Source organism: Caenorhabditis briggsae, assembly GCF_000004555.2.
Source record: "Caenorhabditis briggsae complete genome, chrIV, whole genome shotgun sequence".
NCBI classification, from domain to species: Eukaryota; Metazoa; Nematoda; class Chromadorea; order Rhabditida; family Rhabditidae; genus Caenorhabditis; species Caenorhabditis briggsae.
The window spans coordinates 12224215-12249856 of NC_013487.2; the positions used below are offsets into that span (position 1 = coordinate 12224215).

At 38.0% G+C, this 25642-nt stretch overlaps 9 protein-coding genes across 9 annotated transcripts; 4 read left to right on the top strand and 5 right to left on the bottom strand.

The window, feature by feature from the left end:
• Positions 1-618: 618 nt before the first annotated feature.
• Positions 619-1188, bottom strand: CBG04450 (the record flags this gene model as incomplete). Its single annotated transcript, XM_002634390.1, has 2 exons — positions 619-748; positions 800-1188. 2 exons carry the CDS (start codon positions 1186-1188, stop codon positions 619-621), a joined length of 519 nt encoding a protein of 172 aa, XP_002634436.1.
• Positions 1189-1405: 217 nt separating this feature from the next.
• CBG04451 lies at positions 1406-3297 on the top strand (the record flags this gene model as incomplete). Its single annotated transcript, XM_002634391.1, has 5 exons — positions 1406-1766; positions 2175-2382; positions 2573-2813; positions 3060-3161; positions 3205-3297. 5 exons carry the CDS (start codon positions 1406-1408, stop codon positions 3295-3297), a joined length of 1005 nt encoding a protein of 334 aa, XP_002634437.1.
• A 954-nt stretch (positions 3298-4251) lies between these two features.
• Positions 4252-4547, top strand: CBG04452 (the record flags this gene model as incomplete). Its single annotated transcript, XM_002634392.2, has 2 exons — positions 4252-4388; positions 4436-4547. 2 exons carry the CDS (start codon positions 4252-4254, stop codon positions 4545-4547), a joined length of 249 nt encoding a protein of 82 aa, XP_002634438.2.
• Positions 4548-5023: 476 nt separating this feature from the next.
• On the bottom strand, positions 5024-7564 carry CBG04453 (the record flags this gene model as incomplete). The annotated part of the gene is made up of 8 exons (XM_002634393.2): positions 5024-5107; positions 5216-5404; positions 5448-5903; positions 6747-6903; positions 6953-7107; positions 7149-7301; positions 7348-7453; positions 7506-7564. 8 exons carry the CDS (start codon positions 7562-7564, stop codon positions 5024-5026), a joined length of 1359 nt encoding a protein of 452 aa, XP_002634439.2.
• A 618-nt stretch (positions 7565-8182) lies between these two features.
• Cbr-fkb-6 lies at positions 8183-9730 on the top strand (the record flags this gene model as incomplete). Its single annotated transcript, XM_002634394.1, has 3 exons — positions 8183-8642; positions 8692-9341; positions 9548-9730. 3 exons carry the CDS (start codon positions 8183-8185, stop codon positions 9728-9730), a joined length of 1293 nt encoding a protein of 430 aa, XP_002634440.1.
• Positions 9731-9966: 236 nt separating this feature from the next.
• On the bottom strand, positions 9967-12118 carry Cbr-clec-264 (the record flags this gene model as incomplete). Its single annotated transcript, XM_045236012.1, has 5 exons — positions 9967-10129; positions 10173-10391; positions 10437-10766; positions 11615-11732; positions 11779-12118. 5 exons carry the CDS (start codon positions 12116-12118, stop codon positions 9967-9969), a joined length of 1170 nt encoding a protein of 389 aa, XP_045092680.1.
• A 1338-nt stretch (positions 12119-13456) lies between these two features.
• Cbr-sti-1 lies at positions 13457-14666 on the top strand (the record flags this gene model as incomplete). Its single annotated transcript, XM_002634397.1, has 6 exons — positions 13457-13468; positions 13515-13641; positions 13688-13790; positions 13839-14052; positions 14108-14273; positions 14326-14666. 6 exons carry the CDS (start codon positions 13457-13459, stop codon positions 14664-14666), a joined length of 963 nt encoding a protein of 320 aa, XP_002634443.1.
• Positions 14667-14925: 259 nt separating this feature from the next.
• Positions 14926-15397, bottom strand: CBG04456 (the record flags this gene model as incomplete). Its single annotated transcript, XM_045236013.1, has 3 exons — positions 14926-15056; positions 15226-15331; positions 15383-15397. 3 exons carry the CDS (start codon positions 15395-15397, stop codon positions 14926-14928), a joined length of 252 nt encoding a protein of 83 aa, XP_045092681.1.
• Positions 15398-20278: 4881 nt separating this feature from the next.
• Positions 20279-23740, bottom strand: CBG04458 (the record flags this gene model as incomplete). The annotated part of the gene is made up of 7 exons (XM_002634398.2): positions 20279-20438; positions 20483-20639; positions 21077-21494; positions 21537-21718; positions 21996-22309; positions 23206-23318; positions 23657-23740. 7 exons carry the CDS (start codon positions 23738-23740, stop codon positions 20279-20281), a joined length of 1428 nt encoding a protein of 475 aa, XP_002634444.2.
• Between the last annotated feature and the right edge of the window lie 1902 nt (positions 23741-25642).

Consider the following 25642-nt stretch of genomic DNA (forward strand, 5'->3'; position numbering starts at 1 on the left):
ATAAATTCTATGCAACCACTGTTATTCCATGAATTCCATGAAACCGTAGTTTCCATGAATCCCTAGTTATTTCATGACTTCATAGTTGTCAGGAATCAATAATTATTCCATGAATCCATAGTTATTCCAAGAATCCATTGTTTCTATGAATCCATAACCCCATAGTTTTTCTGAATTCCATGAATCCATAGTTGTTCCAAGATTTTCATTAATCCATGAATTCCATGAATCCATAGATTCCATGAATCCATAGTTTTCGTGTATTTCTGAATCCATGAAATCCATGGATCCATAGTTTCCATAAATCCATATTTCCTATGAATTACATAATTCCATGATTTCCATGAATCCATAATTCCATGACTCTGTAGTTTCCATGAATTCACGAATCTATAATTCTCATGAATCCATAGTATCCATAAATGAATTCCATAACTTCTATGACCTCATAGTTTCCAAGAATCCAAAATTCCATGAATCCATATATTTCCATTAATTCATATATCTTTGTACTCCATGAATCCATAGATTTCATGAATTCTTATGAATGACAAAAAACTCAAAAAAAATTAGAAAAAAATATATTTACTAGCATTTAGAAGCAAAATAAGTTTAGAACTATTTGATGAGATCCGGCTTGAAATCTGGAAATGGTATATATGGGCCTTCTCGGAGTCCGTTAGCATTAATCCATTCGGAACCAGATTTGTCAGTGATATCATAAATGATACGGTAGTGGCATAACTTTCTGAAAAAAAACGTCACAAATGATTTTCAAAATCATTAAAATGCAACTAACTGCTCAACAGTGCATCGATTATTGATTTTCAGCTCGAGATTGGTAGTTCTTCCGTGTTGCTCACAATCATGAGTGATCTCTGCATAAACGGCGTATCCACGGGACCACGGTTCGTCTCCATCCATCGCACCGTCCATTGAAAAACTATACGTACCAGCACGAGCTCGTACGAACTTGGTTTTTGTGACTTTTTCATCTCCCCAATTAACTAATGGGTTCCAAGTTAACAAATCCCATTCCCACCACTCAATCACCAAGTTATACTCGGCACGATCCCGGTTCCGACAGATAAAGGTTAGGTCGAATTGAAAATGATCATATGGATCCTTGGGGGTTTCGATTGGCCATCCGAAGGAGATTGGGACGAGGAGGGGAAGGAGTAGGAGCATTCTGGGAATAGCTCAAAGTCAGCTGGCCCATCGGTTTCCTAGATCCACGTAGTTACTGAAAATGAACTTTTCTACGTGACCATAAGCTCTCAAGGTATGTCGTCTGCCACATGACATGTGCTGGCTGGCTCTTCAGCCTACAATTGGATCTCTAGATGCTCCACTTTTCCAAATTCTTCGATTTTTACATCACCAAAAATAACTAGAAGAAACAACTATGAAGGAGACAGAAGACGATTCGAGCCCCCTCTCGGAACTAGAAGCTCTGGAACTCATAACCACAAAGTATGTATCCCCACCGGATGCTCCGAATGAAGCCGAAGACGTCAAAGTTGAAAAAATCCGTGCTGTTGGATCGCCACTGCTCTTTAGCCCAATTGAACGTCCCGATGAAGATGATGATTTCGTTTTGGATGATTATGAATACCTTCTTCGTCCCGGAATCAAAAAAGACGTTGAATCAGATCACGCTGTGATTCTTCTGGATCGTATTCTGAATTCGTCGGAAGAGATTCTGAAAGAGATGGACTATTGGGACGTTTTTGAGAGATCCAAGAAGTGGGCGAAGACTACCAGAGGTTTGTGAAAGCTCGAAATTAAGGTTTCCATTTTGGTCGGTCGAAAACCAGCGACCGACCGCCGACCGCCGATCGAATACTTGAATTTGCACGTCGAAATGCCAGAGAGTGTTTGCGGACGCAGTATTGAAGTGCTCAAAATTAGAAAATGCGTCCTAAAATGATGTGCTGCGTACGCATACACTCTCTGACATGTTGGATTGGACAGCTCGGTCGGCGGTCGGTCGGTCGCCTGAATCCAAAGGAATTAGAAAATCCGAAAATCCAAAATTCAAAATTCAAAAACTCAAAAATACAAAAAATCTGAAACTCTGAATTCGAAAATCCTAATATTCAAGATTGTTAAAATTTCGAAAATTCAAAAATTCAAATATCGGAACCTCATAGTTGACCTGAATATCATTTCAGCCTCCGAACTTGCACTGGTTGAGAAGTTGATTCCAATGGTGGACAAACGCCCAACCCATCTGCACGTCTTCTGCCACCATTTGACGTCTTCTGATTCTATTGACATCATCGGAAACGCGATTGTAGGAGTCAAAAGTGTATCTAAAAAGTATCGGTCGTTGTTCCGAATGTCGATGAAGACTCAAATGACGTTCAAACAGTTTATAGAGTGAGTTCTCGTTATTTTCTGTCTAAAATCCCCATTAAACTCTACCCAAACTGTAGCGCCGAAACTCTGTACAAGCACCAAATTTGACGGCTAAATGCACAGATGTTTGACTCTGGGGTAAAAAGACGCGAGATTGAGTTTCGCACTGGGTATGCACAAAAAAAAACCATTTGGAATACCAAAATTTCAGCAAACTCGAAACAGTTGTCGATGCAAAATGGACCGTCCGTGTTCGCCATCCTCTCATCTCATCGTTCACGTCTTCTGCCAACCTGACGACTCCAGATATTCTAGGATACACCCGATTCGAATCCATGGATCCTTCAACAACGACATCTGCTTCGTTTGAGATCTCGGTCACCGAAAAACCACATGTCAAGGTCCATTTGGAGTATCGTAACGAGTTGCTGAAGAATGGGAAACGTGAAAAGGTATTAGGTTACTGTAGATTTAAGATTACTGTAGATTTAAGATTACTGTTGATTTAAGATTACTGTTGATTTAAGGATTACTGTAGATCCAAAATTATTAGAGATTACAGGATTACTGTAGATTTAAGGATTTATGTATATTTCAGATAACTGTAGATTTGAGGGGTGCAGTGTGTTCAAGATTACTGTAGTTTTACGATTATTGTAGGTTTAAGACTACCGTAGATTTACGATTACTGTTTTCAGACTCTCCTCATTGAACAACACGTCGACGTGAAAACTCCTAGAAGACGTGCCACATTCGGAGAGCCATTGGTTGAGAAAATTCATGAATTTGAGATCAATCAGGTTTGGGATTACGGTAGTTTGAAATGTTATTTTTATTTTGAAGATTCCGTTCCCGTTACCACAAAGAGGAATAGATTTGATGCGATACTTGCAAGAAATTGTTCAAGGGAAAACATCAAGACATACGATTCCATGATTCATGATTCCCATCATTTTTATGAAAAAATTTTTTAACAATAATATCCATTTTTCTTTTAAAATCTTTTTGATTTGACTTTCCCATAAAAGTTCTTTAATTCGATTAATGCTTAGACTATGAAACCTCTCTGAAACTGGGAAAAAGGCAGACGACAATGCGAGGAATACATTGCGTATTTCTTCTTCTAGTGTTCTTCTCAACTGTCCAATCATGGGACCACTTTCAATTCGATATCACCTTTTTGTGCGAACTCAACGATCGGACCAAGTACAATGTGAAGATTGAGTGGTGGGAGAAGGATACGATGTGAGTTTCTTTAAAGTGTGTGCAGAAAAAACGCTCGCTCCGCCGACGCAAATGCCGCATGAGAATTTTGCAACTCTGCGGCGCGTTTATTAATTTTCTCACATTTTTTTGTATTATCGCTGTCTGAGAAAAACAAAGTTGATATCAAAATCCTAAGTTTTTCTTAAAGGTGCACGAGCGGACACTACCGTACTTTGAGCTTATTTTAAATGTTATTTTCTTATTTTCTTAAACTTTTCACGATTTTCATCGTTTTTTTCGATGTAAATTAAGGAAAGACAATTTGAAACGATGAAAATCGTCTAAAAATTGATAAAAATAGGCGCAAAATACTCAAGTGTCCGCTTTTGTGCCTTTAAGAAAAATTTTACGAGATATTCCGCTCTCAACCTTTTTTTCCCAGACAGCGATAATATACGAAAATCTATGAAAGTTTTTTGTTCGACATGATTGCATTTTTAATGTTTTTCTCAAAGAAAAAAGCTGAAATTTAAGAAAGCGCGCCGCAGGGTTGCGTGGGCGGGGCCAACTTTTCCGGCATACGGTAGGTGACAGTTTTTTTTAAATTCCAACAATAGGTCCGCCGGTCAACTTCTTACGAAACCCTTCCTGACCCAACCCAACACTGGACGATACAGTTTCACAATGGCTGGCGCGATGAATGGAGATGAGATTTTTTCAGCTGGTTACAAACCAGTTGCCTATATCAGCCACGATTGTACTAGTGATAGGAAGCGAGTTGATTTGGTTCTGACCCTCACCAGACTTTGTGAGATTGGACAGTAAGTTTTAGACGCTCCTTAGAATTGTAGTCCAAGCGTTTTTATAGCACTTGTCACTATCGAATCATCACTGACATCACCAACAAATGGGGACGAGAGGATTTGGCGCCAACCGATTTCCATCACGACAATATGGATCAGTTTCCAGATTTTCCTTGATAGCTGAACTGTTTTGGGGATTGTTTTTTTTATATTGCAAGAATAATAAATATTAAATTGGGTATACAGGGAGGAGCGAGGGAGGCAAAAAACTAATCTAGATGGGTTCAAGATGCAATAGACAGTATGAAAAAAGAAACAGAGAGCTCGGGAAGAGAATAATGTGAAGCACAAAAAAATGCATAAGAGAGGGAAAGGAAAAGATAGAAGCCCTTAGGGTGAGGAAAGAGACGGTAAAGAAAAGGTTGGAACAGTCACAATACACGGCATCGCGGAACGGGAACCTGAGCCAATTTGGACGCGTCGCGTGTCGGCGTAGCGGTCTCCGGTTCGCGATACCGTGCGCGGTTGAAATATAAACGAGATGCCTGAGCTCTTAGCTCGGGGAAGGTTTTAAATTAAGATAACAGGCAAAAAGGTAGCTCTGATGGTGGAGAAAAATATGAAAACGTTTAGAATAGGCAATGTGAAATAAGTTATTCTTCAATTGGTGGTACGCCGCCGAGTTGACAGACAGCATACTCTCCAGATGTCATCCATGAGTTGTCTTCGTCAAATTTCTGCAAAAAAAACTTGATCTGTGTTTGTCCTTTCATCGAATCGACTTCCATTCAGTCATGGAATTTAGCCGGTCGACCGACCGCTGACCGAATTCGTGCAGTTCTTACCTCCAACAGAATATTCAGAACTTCATCGGTGAGACCGGCGATCGTCTCGGCCTTTAAAGTTCGGAGAGCTAAAATCGGGCATGGATCAAATCCACGGACGGCTTTTTTGAACGATGTATTCAGGTCCCAATCCCGATCGCCCACCAGTTTTCTATAGTTGAGATCTCCTTTGAAAATTACCAGTGATGACTGAAAATCTTATTTTTTAATAGATACAGAATGGTATTATTACCGTAGTCAGCTCCTCATAAAGCTCTGGAGCCTTTTCTTGCATATCACAGTAGGGATGAGGTGAGATCCAGAACAAGCCGGCTTTGTAGATTATTTCCATTTTCTCGACCCGTTTCTTAATTTGCTCTCCAAGTTTTGCACTCTGTTGCCCAGCCAAATGCAATGAATCCACGGTCCAATTGAAATCATTCTCAGTTGTATCGCTGACAAACCATGGGATGGCTTTTCCATGTAAAACTACTTTGTCAGCGAATCCACGTGCCAGGAAGAATTCAGCCATCATCAAATCGGCGCACAGCTCGACACCGGCGTTATCCAAAACAATATCGATTCGCCGATTTTTCAATTTCTGAGGATTGGCTTGGAGAGGTGCCAACACTTTGACCATCAACCAGTTGACGTCGTCAATGAGGATGTAGTCTTTGAGTTGCACAGAAGCAGCGATGGAAGACATTTTCTGAAATTAACATTCTATTAAGGTTTGTCGATCATCGAAGACCGCCGACCGACGTTTTTTTTATTTTTTTCAAAGCTTTCTGAACAAATTTTCTTGATAAAAATCGAAATCCCCATGAAAATCCACAGAAAAATTCATTTTTTTGCTTCTCTAACTCTCAATTCGTAGTGTTTGAATTACTGTAACTTCAATTCTGTGTAAGCACCAAATTTGGCGACTAAATGCACAGATTTTTTGAAATCGTTAAAAATTTATCCGTTCTGGGTGAAAAGACGCGAGGAATTTGAATTTCGCACTGGAAATCTACAAGAAAGCGTCTGGAATAGCAAAAAACCGGCCTAAATTTTACTGTTTTCAAACCTGCTCTTTTTCTACGGTTCTAACTCTCAATTTTGATTTTTCGGATTACTGTAGCGGCGATTTTTCGGAAATTCAGAAATCCAGAAATTCGGAAATTCAGAAATTAGGAAATTCTGGAGTTTAAAAATTCTGAAATTCAGAAACTCGGAAATTCAGACATTCTGAAATTCAGTAATTCAGAAGTTCGGAAATTGAGAAATTCGAAAATTCAAAAATTCGAAAAATCAAAAGTTCGGAATTTCAGAAATCCGAAAATTCGGAAATTCAAAAATTCAGTTCAAAAATGTTCCGGAACGTTTTCAAAAATATTTTTTCTGCGCTGTTCGCCCGCAGAGTCAGCAGTTCAATTCAAATCTTTCGCGTCGATACCCAAAGCTAAATATACTGTAGAATGACGGTAAATAGGCGCACGCATTTTCAGGCCGATTGGCCAGCTTGGTCGGCGGTCGGTCGGTCAGCTAATTTTCCCGATCAAATTATTACCATAGTATGATCGTCTCCACCAGTCAACGACATATCTGCTCGATTCCCCCACAAACTGGATTTCATGATTTGATGAATCCCAAACATCTCATGAGCCGGCGAATCTTTCGCCGTGATTTTCATCAGGAACGCAACGCCTTCCTCGACTTGGTCCAAGCTGAAAACTGGGGTTTTTTGTGTTTAAAGCCTACTCTTTTTTATATTACTGATCAAGGAAATTCTTCCGTTTCGAGTCCTCAAAATAGTCCATATCAGCCAGCTTCTTGGTGGCCAGGAAGGCACTATAGATGAATCTGTAGAGATAACACTCTACAAACAACCATGGTCCCTTGAAATAGGTCAACTCCTCGACATCGTTTGGCTGGAAAATTACTATTATTTTGAAGGTAAGGTCAGTCTTACCATCACAGCAGTTTTGAGTTCCTCCATCCAATCATGCCACATTTTACCGTCCGGACCAGATTCTGGGAAGTTGATCAACGGTTTGTCCGTCATTATCTCGTACCGAAGACGTGAGAACTTCTCCAGAATATCTGCAATATCGGCGCTGGCATCCTAAAAAAAAGAGAAATATGAATTTTCTGCCAAAAAACCCTTGTACCTCTCCGTGTTTCTCAATAAGAGCATCCCGTTTTCGTGTAAGCTGATCCACAAGACTAGTCACAATTTTTGGCCAACGATCGCGGACGGTGAAGTAGGCGAAGGTGCTGAAAATCGAGCAAGAAGTTGAACTAGATAAATTTAGGTCATTATGCGAACCCCTCTTTTTTCCCTCTCAACCGTGGCGCCACATGATCGAACTCGTCGACGATTCCCATATCGTTTGTTAGAGGCAAATTACTGAAATTTTTATAGCTGAAAACTTGTGTAATCTTTATTTCGGTTCGTAAAAAACCGAACAAAATCAATGAAAAGCCGTTGAATTCTTGCGGGATACGGTCGACGACGACGCCGGCGATTCTATGTGTTTCGTACGCAAACACGACTAATTGAATGAGCTGCTCTGCGGACTGAGCATTAGATCTGACGAACGAAGGGATAGAATTTTCGAGAGCTTCGGAGTCGTGGGTTCTTGCATGGAACTTTCTAGAATTGGACTTATAATAGGCTTTTTGTCAGTCCGAAAGACGAATGTTCTATAATTTTGGTATTTTTAGTCGAAAATAGAAAATTAGGGACTTATAGGTCATTTTTGAGCAAAAAAACTTAAATTTTAGAAACAATTTCAGTAAACATTTTGAAAGTTTCGCGAATTTCAGAACTTTTTTTTCAGAAAATTTGGTTTTTCTTTCAAAATTATAGGTCTCAGGCTTCCATTCAGTCATCCGAAAAAATTTTTTTCTTTTCGTTAAATAAATTTTCTCTTTTTTCTTCGCTCCGTTGTCAACTATCTAACAAACAAGGCAAAATATTTACAGAACCGTCTACCCTTAGTCATGGCTGAGAAGATCGACATCACCCCAAAGAAAGATGGAGGAGTCCTGAAGGTTATCAAGAAAAATGGAGAGGGCATCGTGAAGCCGACCACTGGAACCACAGTCAAGGTTCACTATGTCGGAACTCTAGAGAATGGAACTAAATTCGACTCTTCTCGCGACAGAGGGGATCAGTTCACTTTCAATTTGGGACGAGGAAATGTGATCAAAGGATGGGATCTTGGAGTGGCAACAATGAAGAAAGGAGAGGTCGCCGAGTTCACCATCCGCTCAGATTATGGATACGGAGATGCTGGATCGCCACCAAAGATTCCAGGAGGAGCTACGTTGATCTTCGAAGTTGAACTTTTCGAGTGGAGTGCTGAAGATATCTCTCCAGACCGCGATGGAACTATTCTGAGAACCATTATTGTTGAGGGATCTAAGAACTCGTTCCCAAATGACACTAGCAAAGTTGTCGGTGAGTAAAGAACATTGTAACTAAAAATAGCTTAATTGTGATTTTTCAGCTCACTGCGTTGGAAAATACCAAGACACTGAAATCTACAACCGCGAAGTCACTTTCCATATCGGCGAGGGTTCTGAAGAAGGACTTCCAGAAGGAGTTGAGAGAGCTCTCCGTCGTTTCCAGCTTGGCGAGAAGTCGAAAATCGAAATCCGTGGTCACAAATACACCTACGGAAACTCTCCACCAGAAGGATTCAACATGCCTGCTAACGCTCCAATCGAGTTCACCATCTTCCTTAAGGAGTTCGAGAAGGTTCCAGCTACCTGGGAGATGAGTGCAGAGGAGAAAATCGAAGCCGCCAAGCAAGCCAAGGATCGTGGAACGATGTATTTGCAAAAAGGCAATTTGAAGTTGGCCTACAACAAATACAAGCGTGCCGAGGAGGTGCTGGAGTACGAGAAGTCTACGGATCCAGAGAAGATGAAGGAGCGAGAGACCATTCTCAACGGAGCATACCTCAACTTGAGCTTGGTGTGCTCGAAGCAGAATGAGAATTTGGAATGCATCAAATGGTGTGATAAGGTGCTGGAGACAAAGCCAGACAACGTCAAAGCTTTATACCGAAAGGCTAGCGCTCTTTTGACCATGAACGAGGTCCGTGACGCAATGAAGCTGTTCGAGAAGATCGTCGAGGTCGAGCCGGAGAACAAGGTGAATGAAATATTTATGAAAACTCTTACCGTGAGAAAAAAGCCAGCCGAATCATAATGAATTCTCAACTCTGAACTAGCTAGAAAGCCTAAGGCATCGAATATACATCATCTAGATTAAGCTGATTCATCGATTTTCCATATTCATCTTTCAGTCCGCTCCAAAACCACTAATCCTTCTTTAAGTATTGTTTCTAATCTTTCCAGGCTGCCGCTCAACAAATTCTCGTGTGCAAGACAACGATTCGCGATCAGAATGCCAAGGACAAGAAGCGCTTCAAGAACCTTTTCGCCAAAATCTCGAATGAGGAGGACAAGCCAACCAACACCGTCGAGGATGGAGACGAGATCGTCGCATCCACCTCGGGAAGCTCCAACTCCATGGCTTAGATTTTCTGGATGATTATAACTTATTTTCGGTTTATAAACGATATTTTATTTCGCTGATCGATTCAATTCCCCCTATCTACTTTGTGTTTTTTACTAGTTGTGATCTCTTTTTCCCCTCCATTGATTCCCATTTTTCTCGCATCCGTATTCCCCCATATCGTATAGTATCTAAAGTTTCAATAAAATAATTTATTTATTTGTATTTTTTAATTCTATCAATTTCAATGCGAGCAATTTCAGATGATAATCTCGTCTCCCAAATTTCCATCAGGAACGCATTGATACTCTAACGCCCAATGGTTCGAAGAGTTGAATTGCTCGCCAGTGTCGTAGGATATGAACATGGAGTTTTGTGTCGATTTGATGGGTTCTGAGTATTGGGGAGAGAACTGGCGGAAGCTGAAAAATCAAATTTTTAGGATTCTGGATTTGGAAAACCCACATTTTCAGCTTCTTCGTTTTTTCATCAGCTCCATTGTGCACCTTGACGCGATCATTTTTATCCAAACTCATAGCTTTCACAGAGAGCGCCACGTGGAATTCAGATGGACATTGGATAAGATAATACTGAATGAGGAAGGAATCTGGAGACGTTGGGTAGTTGTTAGAGGTAACAGTGCCATAGGAATTCGATGAGAAAACTTTAAGGGGGAGTGGGCGGCTGAAAATGGGGACATTATATTTAAGGGAGATCAATTCAACCTACAGTATCCGATATCTCATCAAAAATCCTTTTCCTTGGCCATCTTCATCAGATTTAAAGTTGATCATCAAGTGATTTCGATTGCTAATCACCGAGTGGTTACGGTAGTTTCCAGAGAGTCTGAAAAGTGTTCTTCCCGAGATTCCATAGTCATCTGATACAGTGATAACATCGCAATTCTGTTCTGTCTCCACATTTTCAAAATACATCAGGATACGGGTTCCCGGATCGGATCTTATGATATGGGTATCGTATTCCAGGTTATCATAGGAATTCGGATAATTTGGACTAGTGATAACGCCTTCTTCGTCTCGATGCCAGGTAGTGATGATTCTGAGAATGTTTGAAGAATTTAGAATCAGTTTTCAGATTTAGAAAATGTTCATTTTGAGCCGAGTAATGATAATTTCACATTTGGTGGTTCTGATGAACCTTGCGGCTGAAATTTTAATTAAAGGCGCATCGATGGTCCCGAAGCGAAAGTAGTTACGATTGTTGCAAATACTCATGCGCCTTTGATACAGTACTTTGAAGTTTTTTGTTTTTCCCTATGTTCCTCAGATTTTTTGGTGTTTTCGTTTATTTTCTCCCGAGCTGATATTCTTTATGAAGTAGAAAACTGCTTAAAATGGGTCAAAGTGAATTAATTACCAAGTACTGTATCAAAGGCGCACGAATTCATTTGTAAAAACCGTAGCTGTTTTCGCTCCACCGGCTATGCGCCTTTAAATGAAATTGGAGCTACAAGGTTCATCGCCGTCGGACAAGAGTAATATCTCAATTTTCATGCGATTTCAATTAATTTTCCACTATCAAAACATTTACATTTCTGATTTTTTCGGGGAAAAATTACAGAGGACTCGATGAGAAGCGGCGAAAAACGAGAAGACAACGAATAAAAAGTTGTTAGGTTACGGTAGTGTTCGTTGTGGGACCTTCGGCCTCGGCCGCCGGCGTTTCTCTTCCACAGCTCCGATAAAAGCTCATGTGTTTTGAATTTCGAACCTGTTTTTGAATTTCAAAAATATTAATTTTGAAACGAGTTATTCACATTTTAGTGTGATGGCCTAGAAATCCAAAACTAGGTTACATTATTCCAAATTTCAAATGATCATAAAACGGCTCAAAAATTAAAATTTTCGAAATCTGAAATTTGTTGTTCTACCAATGAAAGACCTCACCCTTCTGCTGGCTTCTGACACATGAAAAACTGTGAATAGTGGCAACTAATTGCTTGCCAACCATCTAGATTCTCATCTAGAACCCACGCTATACACTCTCCGGATGATCCTGGCTCATCTAAACATTTTCAGAATGAAATTCCCAATTTTTTTCTTCTAGATACCCGGCAAAAAGTAACTGTAGTCCCTCTTCTTGCCATCAATCCATCGAAACTCGGCCTCGATTTCATCCCATTTCATTCCAATCCAATTAAAAAAGCTCGGATTTTCCCGCGCAAAAAATTCTCTGACTATCGATGCCTCCTCTTCTGAGTTTATGACAACTAGACTGCTGTTCATGTGGCTACAGTAATCCACGGCATCAGAGAACTCTGCAGGTTGAGGAGCCGAGAGGAAACAAGAATCTAGATGAGCAATGTGAAGCCAGGAGGGTAGGCAAGGGGTTTTGGAAAGGACCAGGGAAGGTAGAAGGATTAGAATAGAGTAGAACAGGAGGATTTGCATTGTTGGAAGCGTTTGAAAAAGTTAGAAATAGAATGTCTTGTCCGTTAAGCCCCGCCCACTTCTCAAACTTGAGTCAAAACCATAAAGACATGTGTTGTCAGCTGCTCCTCACACGCCTGACTGATTGACAATTGATGAGTTTGACAGGAGGTTCTAATCACCTTTTCTTGTTGTTGTGAGTGCGTCTTCTCACACTACTTTTGTCGTTCGTTTCAGGAATAGTGTAGAACGAGGAGGGGGTGGTGATGATGGGGTGGGACCACATTCTTGAGAGACACAAATTGCAACATGAAGCTTTCAAAGTGTCCAAATCACAAGTTTTGTGAAATTCAAAGGATAAATTGGAGGAAATTGTGCACCTAACAATATCGACTTGGGTTTCAGACAGAGGCTGGCCTAGAAAACCGAATTTTAAGAAAGTTAGGTCTTGGGCAGAACAAAAATATTCCAAGAGTTTATAATCAGTTTTCCGATTTCGAAAATTTTCATTTTGGTCCGAGTTATGATCATTTGAAATTTGGAAAAATGTGGCCTAGTTTTGGATTTCTAGACCACCACACTAAAATATGAATAACTCGTTTCAAAATTGATATTTTTGTAATTCGAAAACGGATTTGAACTTCAAATCACATGAGCTTTTTCATAATACACAAAAAACCGAAGGTCTCACAACGAAAACTATCGTAACCTAAAAATATTTTTATTTTTCGTATTTATTTTCTTGGTTTTTCATGTTTTCAGTCACGTTCTCGCTGCCAAAAACTCTAATTTTCTGACTGCTTGGTGAAAAAAAAACAGAAAATTTGAAGAAAAGCAGTGAAAACTAAGAAAACGAAAAAAAACATTTTAGGTTATGGTAGTTGTCGTTGTGGGACCTTCGTCCACGCCCACATGCGTTTCTCTTCCATAGCTCTGATTTCTTGTACCAGAATAATGTTTTTGCACTAAAAATCTTGTATTTTCAGAGACAAAATTTCAAATATCTTCATTAATGCGCTAAAACTCCTTATATTTTCAATGTCTTCTGGTGATTTTCAGTAACCTTATATGTTTATAAATCAAATAAAAATAGTTTCAAATCAAAAGCTGTTGATGATCTTCATTTATTCATAAATCTTATGTCAGAAGAATACAGATGTGAATCATATGAAAATAAATTTTAAACTCCCCCGCTTTTTCTGTCTGCGTCTCCACCCATCACCACACTGTTTCTTTCGATTTCTAGAAAATTCTAGATTGGAGCGCAGTTGTAGACTCGAAATTCCGCCGCTAATTTTTGTTTCATTTTCCATTCCCCTCGTAGAATCTTCTTGAGATTCGAACAGGATCTGCGAAAAAATGTCGGACGCTGTGAGTTTTTTATTGATTTTTGCTTAATTTTCTAAAGAATTTTCAGGCGATCGCTGAGAAGGATCTCGGAAACGCTGCCTACAAGCAGAAGGATTTCGAAACTGCTCATTTGCACTACGACAAAGCCATCGAGCTGGATTCAACGAATATCACCTTCTACAATAACAAAGCTGGTATGGTAGAAATTTCCTTTTTCGCTGAAGTTTTTTTTTGTTTCAGCCGTGTTTTTCGAGGAGAAAAAGTACGCCGAATGTGTGCAATTCTGCGAGAAAGCCATCGAAATCGGACGCGAAACTCGCGCAGATTACAAATTGATTGCTAAGTTAGCTAGTAATTTAATTTCAAACAAGCTTTAATTTTCTTTCTTTAGAGCAATGTCTCGCGCCGGTAACGCATTCCAGAAGCAAGGAGAACTAAAAACTGCTCTCCAATGGTTCCAAAGGTCACTCTCCGAGTTCAGAGACCCAGAGCTCGTTAAGAAGGTAAAGGAGATGGAGAAGGCGCTGAAAGAAGCCGAGCGTCTTGCCTACATCAACCCACAGCTCGCTCAGGAGGAGAAGAACCAAGGAAATGACTTCTTCAAAGTGAATAGCTTAAATATTCTGAATCTAGAACTTTCCAAAACGAGACATTTTCCAGAAAGGTGACTATCCAAGCGCTATGAAGCACTACAATGAAGCTGTGAAGCGTGATCCGGAGAACGCTGTGCTCTACTCGAATCGTGCTGCTTGTCTCACCAAGCTGATGGAATTCCAGCGCGCTTTAGAGGATTGTGATACTTGCATTAAGAAGGATCCGAAATTCAGTAAGTTTTTAAAAAATATCTGAAAAGGTCCCAACTTATTCCTCGTTTTCAGTCAAAGGATACATCCGCAAAGGAGCCTGCCTCGTGGCTATGCGTGAATGGTCGAAAGCTCAGCGTGCCTACGAAGATGCTCTTGCAGTCGATCCGAGCAACGAGGAGGCTCGCGAAGGAGTCCGCACATGCTTGCGCAGCAACGACGAGGATCCAGAGAAGGCCAAGGAGCGCTCGATGGCCGATCCAGAAGTGCAAGAGATTCTCCGCGATCCAGGCATGCGTATGATTTTGGAACAAATGAGCAACGATCCAGGAGCAGTGCGAGAGCATTTGAAGAATCCAGAAATCTTCCAGAAGCTCATGAAGCTCCGTGACGCCGGTGTCATTCAGATGCGCTAATTTTTTTCTAGAGTTTGACTTCATTTTTTTCTTCCCCAACGGTCTGTGTTTCCTATTCAGCATCTCCTTTTTGTTTTTTCCATTTGTCCCCCCGACTCCCATTTTACTTTTCAAATATATTTATTCGTGTTTTCATTCAAAGTAGAATATAAACATCACAGTTTTATGAAAAACGTATCAAAATCAACAAAAAAAACCCATCAGAATTGTTTTAAAGGCACATGTTGTCGCAAAAAATTCCCCGTCCTTGTTTCCCTGCTTATACTCTCTGACTCTTCATCGGCGACTGAATTCTTGTGATCGTAGTATTCGGACTATTATTTTCAGTGCTCAACTCTTTGTACTGATTGCGTTGGTTGTACTTTCCATAGAAGAATCCCGCGGTACAACCTAGAAACTTCGTTTTTTAATCTTCTTGAGCACCAATATCACAGAGAGTGTTTGTGTACGAAGCATTTTATTTTACGACGCAATTTTCGAATTTTTGAGCCACAAATGTACGCAAACACTCTGGCGTATTGACGCGCAAACGCGAAAATTTGGTCGCCTTATTTCTTACCAACAAGCGCAATACCAAGTGTGATCGCTAGAATGAAAACGGCGACTTCTACGGCTTTCAACAGGCTCGCGACTTGTTGCAACGTCTCATTGATATTATAGAGAGTCTGAAAATGGCTGAAAATTGAGGGAAACATTTGAAAACGAAAGAATCTCACCGCGTCCAATGACATCTTATAAAAATGTACCTGAAAACAGAATTTTTTGGGGTGTTCAAAGAAAATTATTGTGTGGGGCTGACACAAAAAGCGCAACAATAGAAGGTGGCAAGAATTCAATTGTGACAATTGTGGGGTAAAACCTGGAGAAGAAGAAGAAGAAGTAAAAAGAAAATTCGATTAGAAACACTCAATTTTAGGTGTTAATTTTTGAATTTCTGAATATAAGAAATATAGATCCATTCTTGTAGTTTCCAAAACAATAAACGGCAATCTACCGTATTTGTTCTAATAGAAGTCCACACCAGCTGTCAACTTTCAGCTCATATATCTCGGTTCCAATGAAAGATATCAAAAATGTGCCAACTGATAAACTGTTCATCAGAATATCACCAATATTTTATCAGTTGGCATTTTTTCGATATCATAGGAACCGAGATAATTGAGATCAAAGTTGACAGTCTGGGAGCTTCCTAATTCCTGAATATAAAATAGAGATCCATTTTTGTAGTTGCCAATACTTCGAAACAATTATCAACTAGTACAAAAATGAAGCGCTATGTTTGTTCTGTATATTTTGAAATTTTCAGAGTTATTGGTTAAATTTGACAACATTATTTTCTCTCACCTAAACTACCGTAAACAATCTGATAGAATGACTCTCCCTCATTTCACTTTAAACCAATTTATCTCGTTTCCTGTGAAAGATGCCAAAAAGTGGTTCACCGTGAAAATATTTGGGATGTTATGATAAACATTTTGTCAGTTGACGACTTTTTAATATCTCTTTCCGGAATTGAGATATGTGGGTCCAAAGTTGGGGGCATTTCATTAGAGTGTTTACGGTAACCAAAATTAGACAACATTTTCAGCGGGTTACTGTATTTTTCATTTTAAAAATTCTAGAAGAATTTGAGAGAAAATATTTTTTGGTTGTATTTCGATAACTCTTCTGGAAATCTAGATAATCACCGAAAACGCTCTAATAGAAGCTTAACCTATACGTGAGCTTTGAGTTCGATTATCTCGGTTCCTATGTGAGATATCAAAAATCAGTCAACTGGAAAATGTTGCTGATATTTTGATGAACATTTTATCAGTTGAAACGTTTTAGATATCTTTTGTAAGAACCGAGATAATTAGGATCCTAGTATCCTAGAACCTCTAATAGACGGACGTTCATAATGTCAGTTTTGAGCTCCATCATCTCGGTTTCTATGAAAGATATCACAAATCTGTCAACTGATAAACTGCTTATCATAAGATCATTAAGATTTCATCGATTGACAAATGTTTGATACCTCTCATAGGAACCGAGATAATTGAACTCAAAACTGACAGTTTTTCTAGACTTCTATTAGGATCCTAGGAACTGGGTAGGTTTAGAAGAAATAATATAGTTTCGGAGGGGAAAAGAAATGAAATTTGAGAGACAAGCAAAAAAAGAACAACTGTACAGAAACATGATGTATACATGATGTTTCGGCTTTTTCCTGTCCATATGATTGAAAAATGTGCCACGTCACCACCCCCTTTTGTTTTTTTTTTGGCTGATTTTTGGTTTTGGAAATTGAAAGAGTGAGTGGGCGAGAAGTAGCTTTTTTAGTGATATATGATACGATCTACATGATATGAATATATCATATATGGTATACTTTTTAAAAAAAGAATGTCAGTGTGAGAGGAATAAAAAACATATAAAGTAAGAAAAGAAGAGATGTTTTTGGTTTTGGTTTTGGTTTTTTTCCGTTAAAAGAAAAGTGATAAAAATTGTGTTGTGTAATCGATTCAGAAACATGAGAAAAAAAGACAAAAGGAAACAATACACGGTTTTAGAAAAAGGAGGAAAGCAAAGAGGCTAGAAATTTTTACACTGATAAGAATGCAAATTGGAGTACAAGAGGGGGAGAAACATATTAGTTTTTGGAGTTCAGAAAAAAGGAATTTTTGTTTTGAAACTTAAAAAAATATTTTTAGATGTCTGAAAATATGCTAGAAATGGTTAAATTATTCTGGGAGTTTATATTTAAAAACTGTGCTTTCACAGTATTTCCTATGATAGATGCCCACCGTAAACTCCAACTTTGAGCCTCTATACCTCGATTCCTGTGCTGGATATCAAAAAGTTGTCAACTGATAAAATATAGATGATATTATGATGAAAATTTTATCAGTTGACAATATTCTGATATCTTTTAAAGAAACCTAGATAATTGAGCCATTTTATCACAGGTTTCGCGGAAGTTCAGTTTTTCTTTTTAGAGATTTAGGAACTGGGAGAGTGGCACAGATTTTTCAAAATAGTCATTTAAAGAAATTTAAGAATTGTCAGATTCTGATAAAAATAATATAATGACCTGAAATGGCTTACAAGTCAATGTCTTAACAATATATTTGAAAAAATCGAAAAAAAATAGAAAATCGAAAAAAAATGTTTCTTTTAAACATCTAATATTTAGAGAGCAGCTATATGGATCAAATTATATATATTTTTTTTTAATAAAAAACAAATTCCAGATAAAAATGAATATGCAAAAAGATTGAGCCACACTAAAAAAATGTAGTTTTAAAAGAACCAACTTTGCTCTAATAGAAGCCTTTTTAAATTGGAGCTTATTTATCTCGGTTCTTATGAGAGATATCAGAACATTTTAAACTGATAACTTACTTATCACAATATCAAAAACATTTTATCCGTTGACAGTTTTTCGATATCTCTCATGGGAACCGAGATTATTGAGCTCAAAGTGCACATATAAGATGAGCTTCTTTTAGAAGATTCCGAATAGGAAAAGTTCCACATTTTTATTTCTAGAGAGAAACTACAAAAATACAGAATTTTATTCTCTTAAATGTGTTATTTAATTCCAGATGAAAAAAATTATTCAGGACATTAAAACAAAATTTGAACCCAATTTTCCACAAAAAAGTGTTGATTCTGCCCTGACAGAAGCAAACTCTATACGTTCACTTTGAGCTCAATTAAATCGGCCCCATCAGAAGATATGAAAAATTGTTAATTGATAAATACTTATCAGATTATCATCAATGTTTTATCAGTTGACCAGTATTTGATATCTTTCACGGGAATCGAGATAACTGAGCTCAAATGCACATATGCTAACACATGCTTAAACTACAGTAACCCCAAATAATACATTTTTTCATTAACAAAGAAAAAAATGCGGGAAACCGTCAAAAACGACTAAAATTTCCCTCGTCGTCTCGAGACTATATACAAAAATCAGATAAGTTCCTGTTTTGGTCTCTCTGTCATTTTGATTTACGACTACGATAAGCATTTTATTCACAGAGACCTAAAAAATGAAAAGAAAAATGAGGAGCGGTTTCTCGAGAAAAACACTATTTTTTGTATTTCATTTTCTTCCTCATTTAAACGCTTGTTAGAGAAGTTGAAGGAGAGAAGATTGACCTTCTCCATTTTTCGCTATCAGATTACATTAATCAAATTAACACCGATTGATATGGGGGCGGCTTGGTGGCGGTGGCCTCTTTTTGTTTTTTTTCGGCAGTTCAAAAGAACTGGTGTGTTGTCTGTGGTGATATAGAAAAGAGAAATTTTATTGGTAATGAATACATATGAACTGGATATTTAACGATAAGAAAGGAATTTTCTGTGACGAGAAGATTTCATAAGAAGCATAGTTAAACGTTGAATGGAAGCTTGGGAGACGGCTTCTCCATTTGATCTGAAAATTCTGGAAACCTGGAAAATCTGGAACTCTGAAAAATTGCCTTTGAGGTTGACGTCTTCTTTGTGAATTTTCAGAAACAAATGAGGTATAAAACTCGAAGCCAAAAAGACCACTGTGCCACTTCCGAAAGGACATTCAACACCTTCAGCCTTCGCACATTCAACACCTCCAGCTTTGAGCGCATATATCTCGGTTCCCACCAAATATATCGAAAACTAGTAAACTGATAAAATGTTTATTATAATATCAGACATATTTTATTAGTTGACAACTTTTTGATATCTCTCATAGGAACTGAGATAATCGAGCTCAAAGTTCATGTGATGGGCTGCTATCAGAGCATTTACGGTAGAATCTTTAAGTTTCTGCATAAGCTTCAAGTTTTTAAAAACTTAAATTTTCTAGGTTCAGAAAAAAATACAAAAGTTTTGGTTCCAGAAGAAATCGAACTTTGGTTTTGTGAACCGTAGTTTTTGGCGCCAAAACCCACTGAGCCATCTGGAACACTTTTTCGAAAATCACTATTTTTGGGTGTTTTTTAAGATTTAGCACATTTTCGATGATTCAAAAGCGTTTTCTTTGTTTGAAAATGTCAAACACCGTAGCTTAAAAAAAAGGAATTCCGGAAAATTTCAAAAACTTAAAAAAATAGTTTTTTTTTTCAAAAAAAAATGTAGGTACCGTAATACGAAAAATTGAAAAAAATGGCTCAAGTTTTGAAGTCGATGTTGGATTGTAATACAGTAAAACCTGTAACAGAAGAGCCACTCATACTATCAAGTTGAAGTTTAATTATCTCGGTTCCTATGAGAGGTATCAAAATTTTGTCAACTAATAAAATTATTTTGATATTATGATAAACAAATTATCAGTTGACAATTTTTTCATAACCTTTATAGGAACCGAGATATATAGGTTTAAATTTTAAAAATGTGGTCATTAAAGTGCTTACGGTAATTGAATTTTTAGAAGATTCCTCACACTATAAAAAAGGCTTCATAATTTATTATTTTAATAAATAAAATGTTCAATCACAATACACAAACACAATATGAAACAGGAATATGCATGGATGGGGGAATGGGGGTACCGGTGTGAAAAGTATTTAAGGAATGGTATCAAATTTTTTGATTTGGGGATTCATCACAGAAAACAATATTTTTGATACGAAAAGAGTGAATCACGTTGTTTTAGAACTCGAATCCGTAAGTGTGTCCGTTTCAGTAGGAATGTGATGGAGCACTGCCGTTTTCTCGACGTCGATTTCATCTTCATCATTTGGTGGCTCTGCGAGATCTTCTGGATGTGTTTCGGGAGATTCGAGGGTTCGGATATTGATTCTGGAAAAGGAAATTTTTGAATTGTCAACGATGGGTTCTCTAACATCATTAGAACAATTGCTGGAACAATAATGACAGGCATAATGACAAATGAGAGTTCGGGGAAGAAGCGGAGAGAAATCGGGAAGGCGATGTGGAAGACCCATGAAGACGTCAGATTGCACATGGCTTCAATCACGGCAACCAGGGAGAAGGCGGCTCCTGAAATTTTTTGATAGATTTTGAAAGTTTTGAATATCGTTCCTAGCACAGTTAAACGCTGAATGGAAGCTTGGTAGATGACTTGAAGAGATGATCTATACAGATTGGCGTATAATTGTCCGGACTCAAGTGCATATTAGCCTAAAATTCGAGAAAAGCGTTGTACTGGGCTCAAGTTTAGAGTGCAATAATCTTATTAGTTCATTAGTAAATTCTCCAAGTTTCAAATGATTTGATCAACGTTCAGCTAGGTGATCGCTTGTCAAAGTTGCTTCATCTCATGCAAATCTTTGGACAATCATAACAATACCTAGACTTGAGGAATTGCTTTGAAAATTTCAGTAGCTTTGAATCAAACGTAAAATTGTATATCTACTAATTTTCATCCTTCCAAGCTACGTATGTCTAAAGGTATACCCCTTTTCATCAGTCCCTACCTCTCTCGTGCTCTCCCACATTGCTTGAAATCAAACTTCGAAGTGCGGTCGCCGGGAATTTGGAGAACATTTCAAAGCAAACCACTCCATAAACCGCATAATCCGCCCATGCAATCGCATACCACGCTCGTCCAATACTTCTCGTTGCCAAACCAAAAATCGCTAATCGAACATCAGTGATTCCCCAATTTTTGAGTGCTGGGAACACTAGCATCGCCATGACTGTAGTCATTCCTTGGTTGATGGCTTTCAGATAACCGTATTTTTCAGAGCCCCACAGGAATTTGTGTTTGAGGTAGAAGAACAGGATACGCGTGGATCCGATGAAGGCGAAGTAGGAGATGGCAAACGAGAAATACAGAATTCGAAGATTGCATTTCGTAGCTGGAGACTTGTTTTCGAACAGTTTGGAACCGGTCTGAAATTTTTTATTTTTGAAAAATATTTATTTTTGACTTACACAAATCGCGAGTGGTTTAGTTTTCTGAGAATTGCGTAGCAGTGGTTCTGGCTCATGATATTGCACCTCTTTCATGAACAGGGCAGACATGAAAGCGATAAAATGAGCAACGACAAAGAAGCAGGCCATTCCAATATATCCAGCAGACTCCAAACGTGAACTGATAAGAAATCCGATCATAGCTAAAACATTAAGGATCAGAAACTGTGCTATTAACTAAGCAGGGGTGAAATACCGTAAACACTCTAATATCCCTAACTTTAAACTTTGAGACATTTTATCTTTGTTCCTGTAAAAGATATTAAAAAGTTATCAATTGATAAAATGTTTATCATAATCTGATAAGTAATTTAACAGTTGTCAAATTTTTGATATATTTTATAGGAACCGAGATATTTGAGCTCAAACTTAACAGTTTGGGGCTCTTCTTTTTCAGGTGTTACGAAAAGTCCAACTTACACCCCAAAGAAATCGTTCCTTCCAATCTTGCGATCGCTTTGGCTCTCTCTTTTGGATCCGTATACATTGTACTGATAATTGCGAATGCTCCAGAAGTGATAGACATGTAACCACCAAAGATTCCATATATAACTTCAGAAACTATGAAGTAATAAGGGGACGCCCTTGGCCAAAGAACTTGAACCAAAATTGTGAAGTCTGAGAAGAAGAGTCCAGCGAAGGGAATCAAGAAAGCGAGTTTTCTTGATTTCACATCACTCAAATGGCCAATCCATCGACTTGTGAAGAATGCAGTAATGCAGAGTCCAGTGCTTCTGAAAATTTGAGTTTTGAAAGGTTTTCATCTTTTGTGAAATTTTGCCCTTTTCAGCGGAAAATACCGTGAATGCTCAAATGTGAGCCTATCCTCTACGTCGACTTCGGGCTCGATTATCTCGGTTCCTATGACAGATATCAAATAGTGGTCAACTAGCTAAATGTTTATCATAAAATCATTAAAAATTTATCAGTTGATACATTTTAGATATTTTTTGCAGGAATCGAGATAATTGAGCTCAAAGTTCATGTCTAGGGTTAGCTTCTATTCTATTAGATCATTTATGCTAAAAATGTTGAGGTCCGCTATTTAAGCATTTTCGCTTATTTTCAATTTTTTAGATAAGCTTAATAGGAAAAAATGCTTTGAAAAGTTTTTTGTAGAAGGCTATGTTTTAGTACAGTATCTCAAGTGTTAGCAATTTCAAGCTTTCTCCATATTTACCGTATTCCCTCTAATAGAAGCCCAGCCCTATCTACCAATTTTGAGCTCTATTATCTCAGTTCCTGCGAAAGATATAAAAAAGTGTTCAATTGATAAACTGTTTATCATAGTATCAACAATATTTTATCAATTGACACATTTTTGATATATCTTATAGGAACCTTGATGAATCGGCTCAACGTTGTTCTGTTTTTGAATTCCCATGTTTTCTCATTTCCCCCCGAAAACAAAACATGTAAACATTCTGACAAGTTTGTGAGTTTGTTTTGGTCTTCTCTATTTTCCCGATTACATCATTTTGTAATCTAAACTAGGCAGCATAATATCCCTGTTTGACATTTCCCTATTATCGAAACCAAAAACAAAGTTTTTTAGGCTTTCTCCGAAAAGAAAGCCAACGGCTACGTTTTCCCATTCTCTTCTTATCGTCATGACGACGGGAAAACTCACGAAGTCAAAAGAATCAAATTGGCCAAAGAATGGACGGACTCGTCGCGTGCAGCTGCCTCGCGAGACTGACACGTCACTTCGGCGTCTGTGGAGTTGGATAGGGTGATACAGGCCTGGAAATAATGTAAAATGGAATTCTGAAATTTTGAAATCCAGATTTTATGATCTACAGTAATCTACCTGTAATAGAAGGACCCCCAACTTTGAGCCAATTTCCCTCAGTTCATGTCAAAGATATGAAAAAGTTGTCAACTAAAAACTTTTTTATTATAATCAGATAAATATTTTATCAGTTGATTACTTTTTGATATCTCTCACAGGAACCGAGATATATAGGCTTAAAATCAGAGGAGGACTTCTATTACGGGTTTTACTGTAGTTCTTTTTTTTTCAAAATTAAAAACGAAACCCATTATCACTTGAAATCCCGGAAATTTAAAACAAAACCTACTTTGTAAAATACCAGTGATTGAAATACCGGGAAGAATACTGATGTGGTTAGAGCGTAGAGAAATATAGTGATGTACACCCCCATTCTTCTGAAAGTTATAGTTTTTTAAATTAAAAAAAACGGAAGAAATAAGAAAAATATAAAGAATTAAAGATCAAGGAAGGAGGAAGTTTAAGACAAGATTTATCTGCAGACAAGGCAAATAATGCATTTTTATGTTTTAATTTTTTTTTCTTCTCCAGATTCTTTTCTTAAAAGAGCCGCCAAGGAATCAGATGAAAATGGGTGTGAATCTTCAATTTTCAAAAAAATACTCTATGAAATTTGAATAGATAATTTTATAAAGAAAAATAATATGAAGTGGAAATATGAAGAACAAAAAAGCCGGTGGAAATTTTTTCCGAGGGAACGAGACGCAGCCGGCTGAAGGAGTTGCAACAAGCAGGGAACCTAACGTTAGGGATCACAGAATATTGAGAGGGATTAGAGACGAAAAGAGAGACACCGGGAGCGGAGGATAGGGCGGATGCATGGAAGAAGAGGAATATAACTGAAAATTCGAAAAAAAACGAGGAGGAAAGATAGGGAGGGAGGGAAGGAATATGGGCGACAAGGAGTTGCCACGTGGCTCGAAAGACCAAGGAGATGAGCTGGATTTCAAGAAAAAGGGGAAAAATGGAAAGTTTAAGCAGTAAGGTTGGCCAAAAGTGCAAGTGTACTATTAGAGGGCAGAGCATGTACGCAGAAATTTTGAATTTACAGAGTGGTTCACAATTATCTGGACTGTTAAAAATGGATATATCTTAAGAAATATGAGTCTTGGAAGCACGAAAATTGATAGAAATATAATGTTATGTTTGATTCAAAGCTACTGTAAGTTTTAAAGCGATTCCTCAAGTCTAGTTATTGTTATGGTTGTCCAAAGATTTGTTTGTGATCTTCATGAGATAAAGCAACTTTGACAAGCGATAACTCAGTTCAAAGTTGATCAAATAATTTGAAACTTGGCCGGTTTACAGATGGGTTATTTGGATTTTCGCACTCTGAATTTGAGCCCAGAACAATGCTTCACTCAAATTTTATGCTAGTAAAAACTTTAGTTCGGGTAATTAGGCGCTAGTGAATGGTTCTTTGCATGAAGCTAGTATCTCTAAAATGTACTTTTTTCTAAAAATTCTTGAAGCCTTATCACTACCCAACCCACTCCGTTCAGAATGTCACACTTTCTATTATTTTTCAGTATGTGCTTCCATGACCATCTTTCCACTAATACTATAATCATATTGTCTACGTCAATCAAAAAATGCTATGTTTGGAGTACGGACTGGAGAAAAAAGTATCATCAAAGAGCACTAGGAATTTTGAGCTTTTTTATTTGAGGACAAGAAAGAAACGACCTTTAGACATCTGTAGAATGGGGAAAGTCCTGAGTAATGTAACAAAGGTCAGCTGGGTGGTACGCACCGGTGTACCAGACATGTACCAGACATGAAACATCTGGGGAGTTTGAAGGGAAAACATAGAGTACTTGTGATCATTGGGGGATTTTTGGTATCTTGCATAGGGATTGAGATAATTTAGCTTAAACGTTACAGTGTTGGAAGGGGGGGGGGCTCTATTACCATACTTAGTTAGCGCCCTGAACCTGAGGATACCTGGCCATTCTATTACAGGTTTTAAGGTTTCAAAGAAATAAGGAACTTATTAATAGTGATGTACTTCATGGAAGGAAACTGACCGTTGAAGATTGCCATCACCTAGAGAGGCATATACCGTAAACCCCGCCTATTTTTATGAACAAAGAATCAATCTTTAGCAACAAAAAGTTCAAATTTCAATTTGAAAGAAGAACACCAAACCATTTTCTATTTACCCAGTTTACATGAAAGAGCACCGATCGCTGGTCTTTTTAGTCTTTCATACATTGATAGAATATCAATAACGCGGTCTTTGTGATGTGCGTGGGAGGGTGAAAAGTGTCAAAAG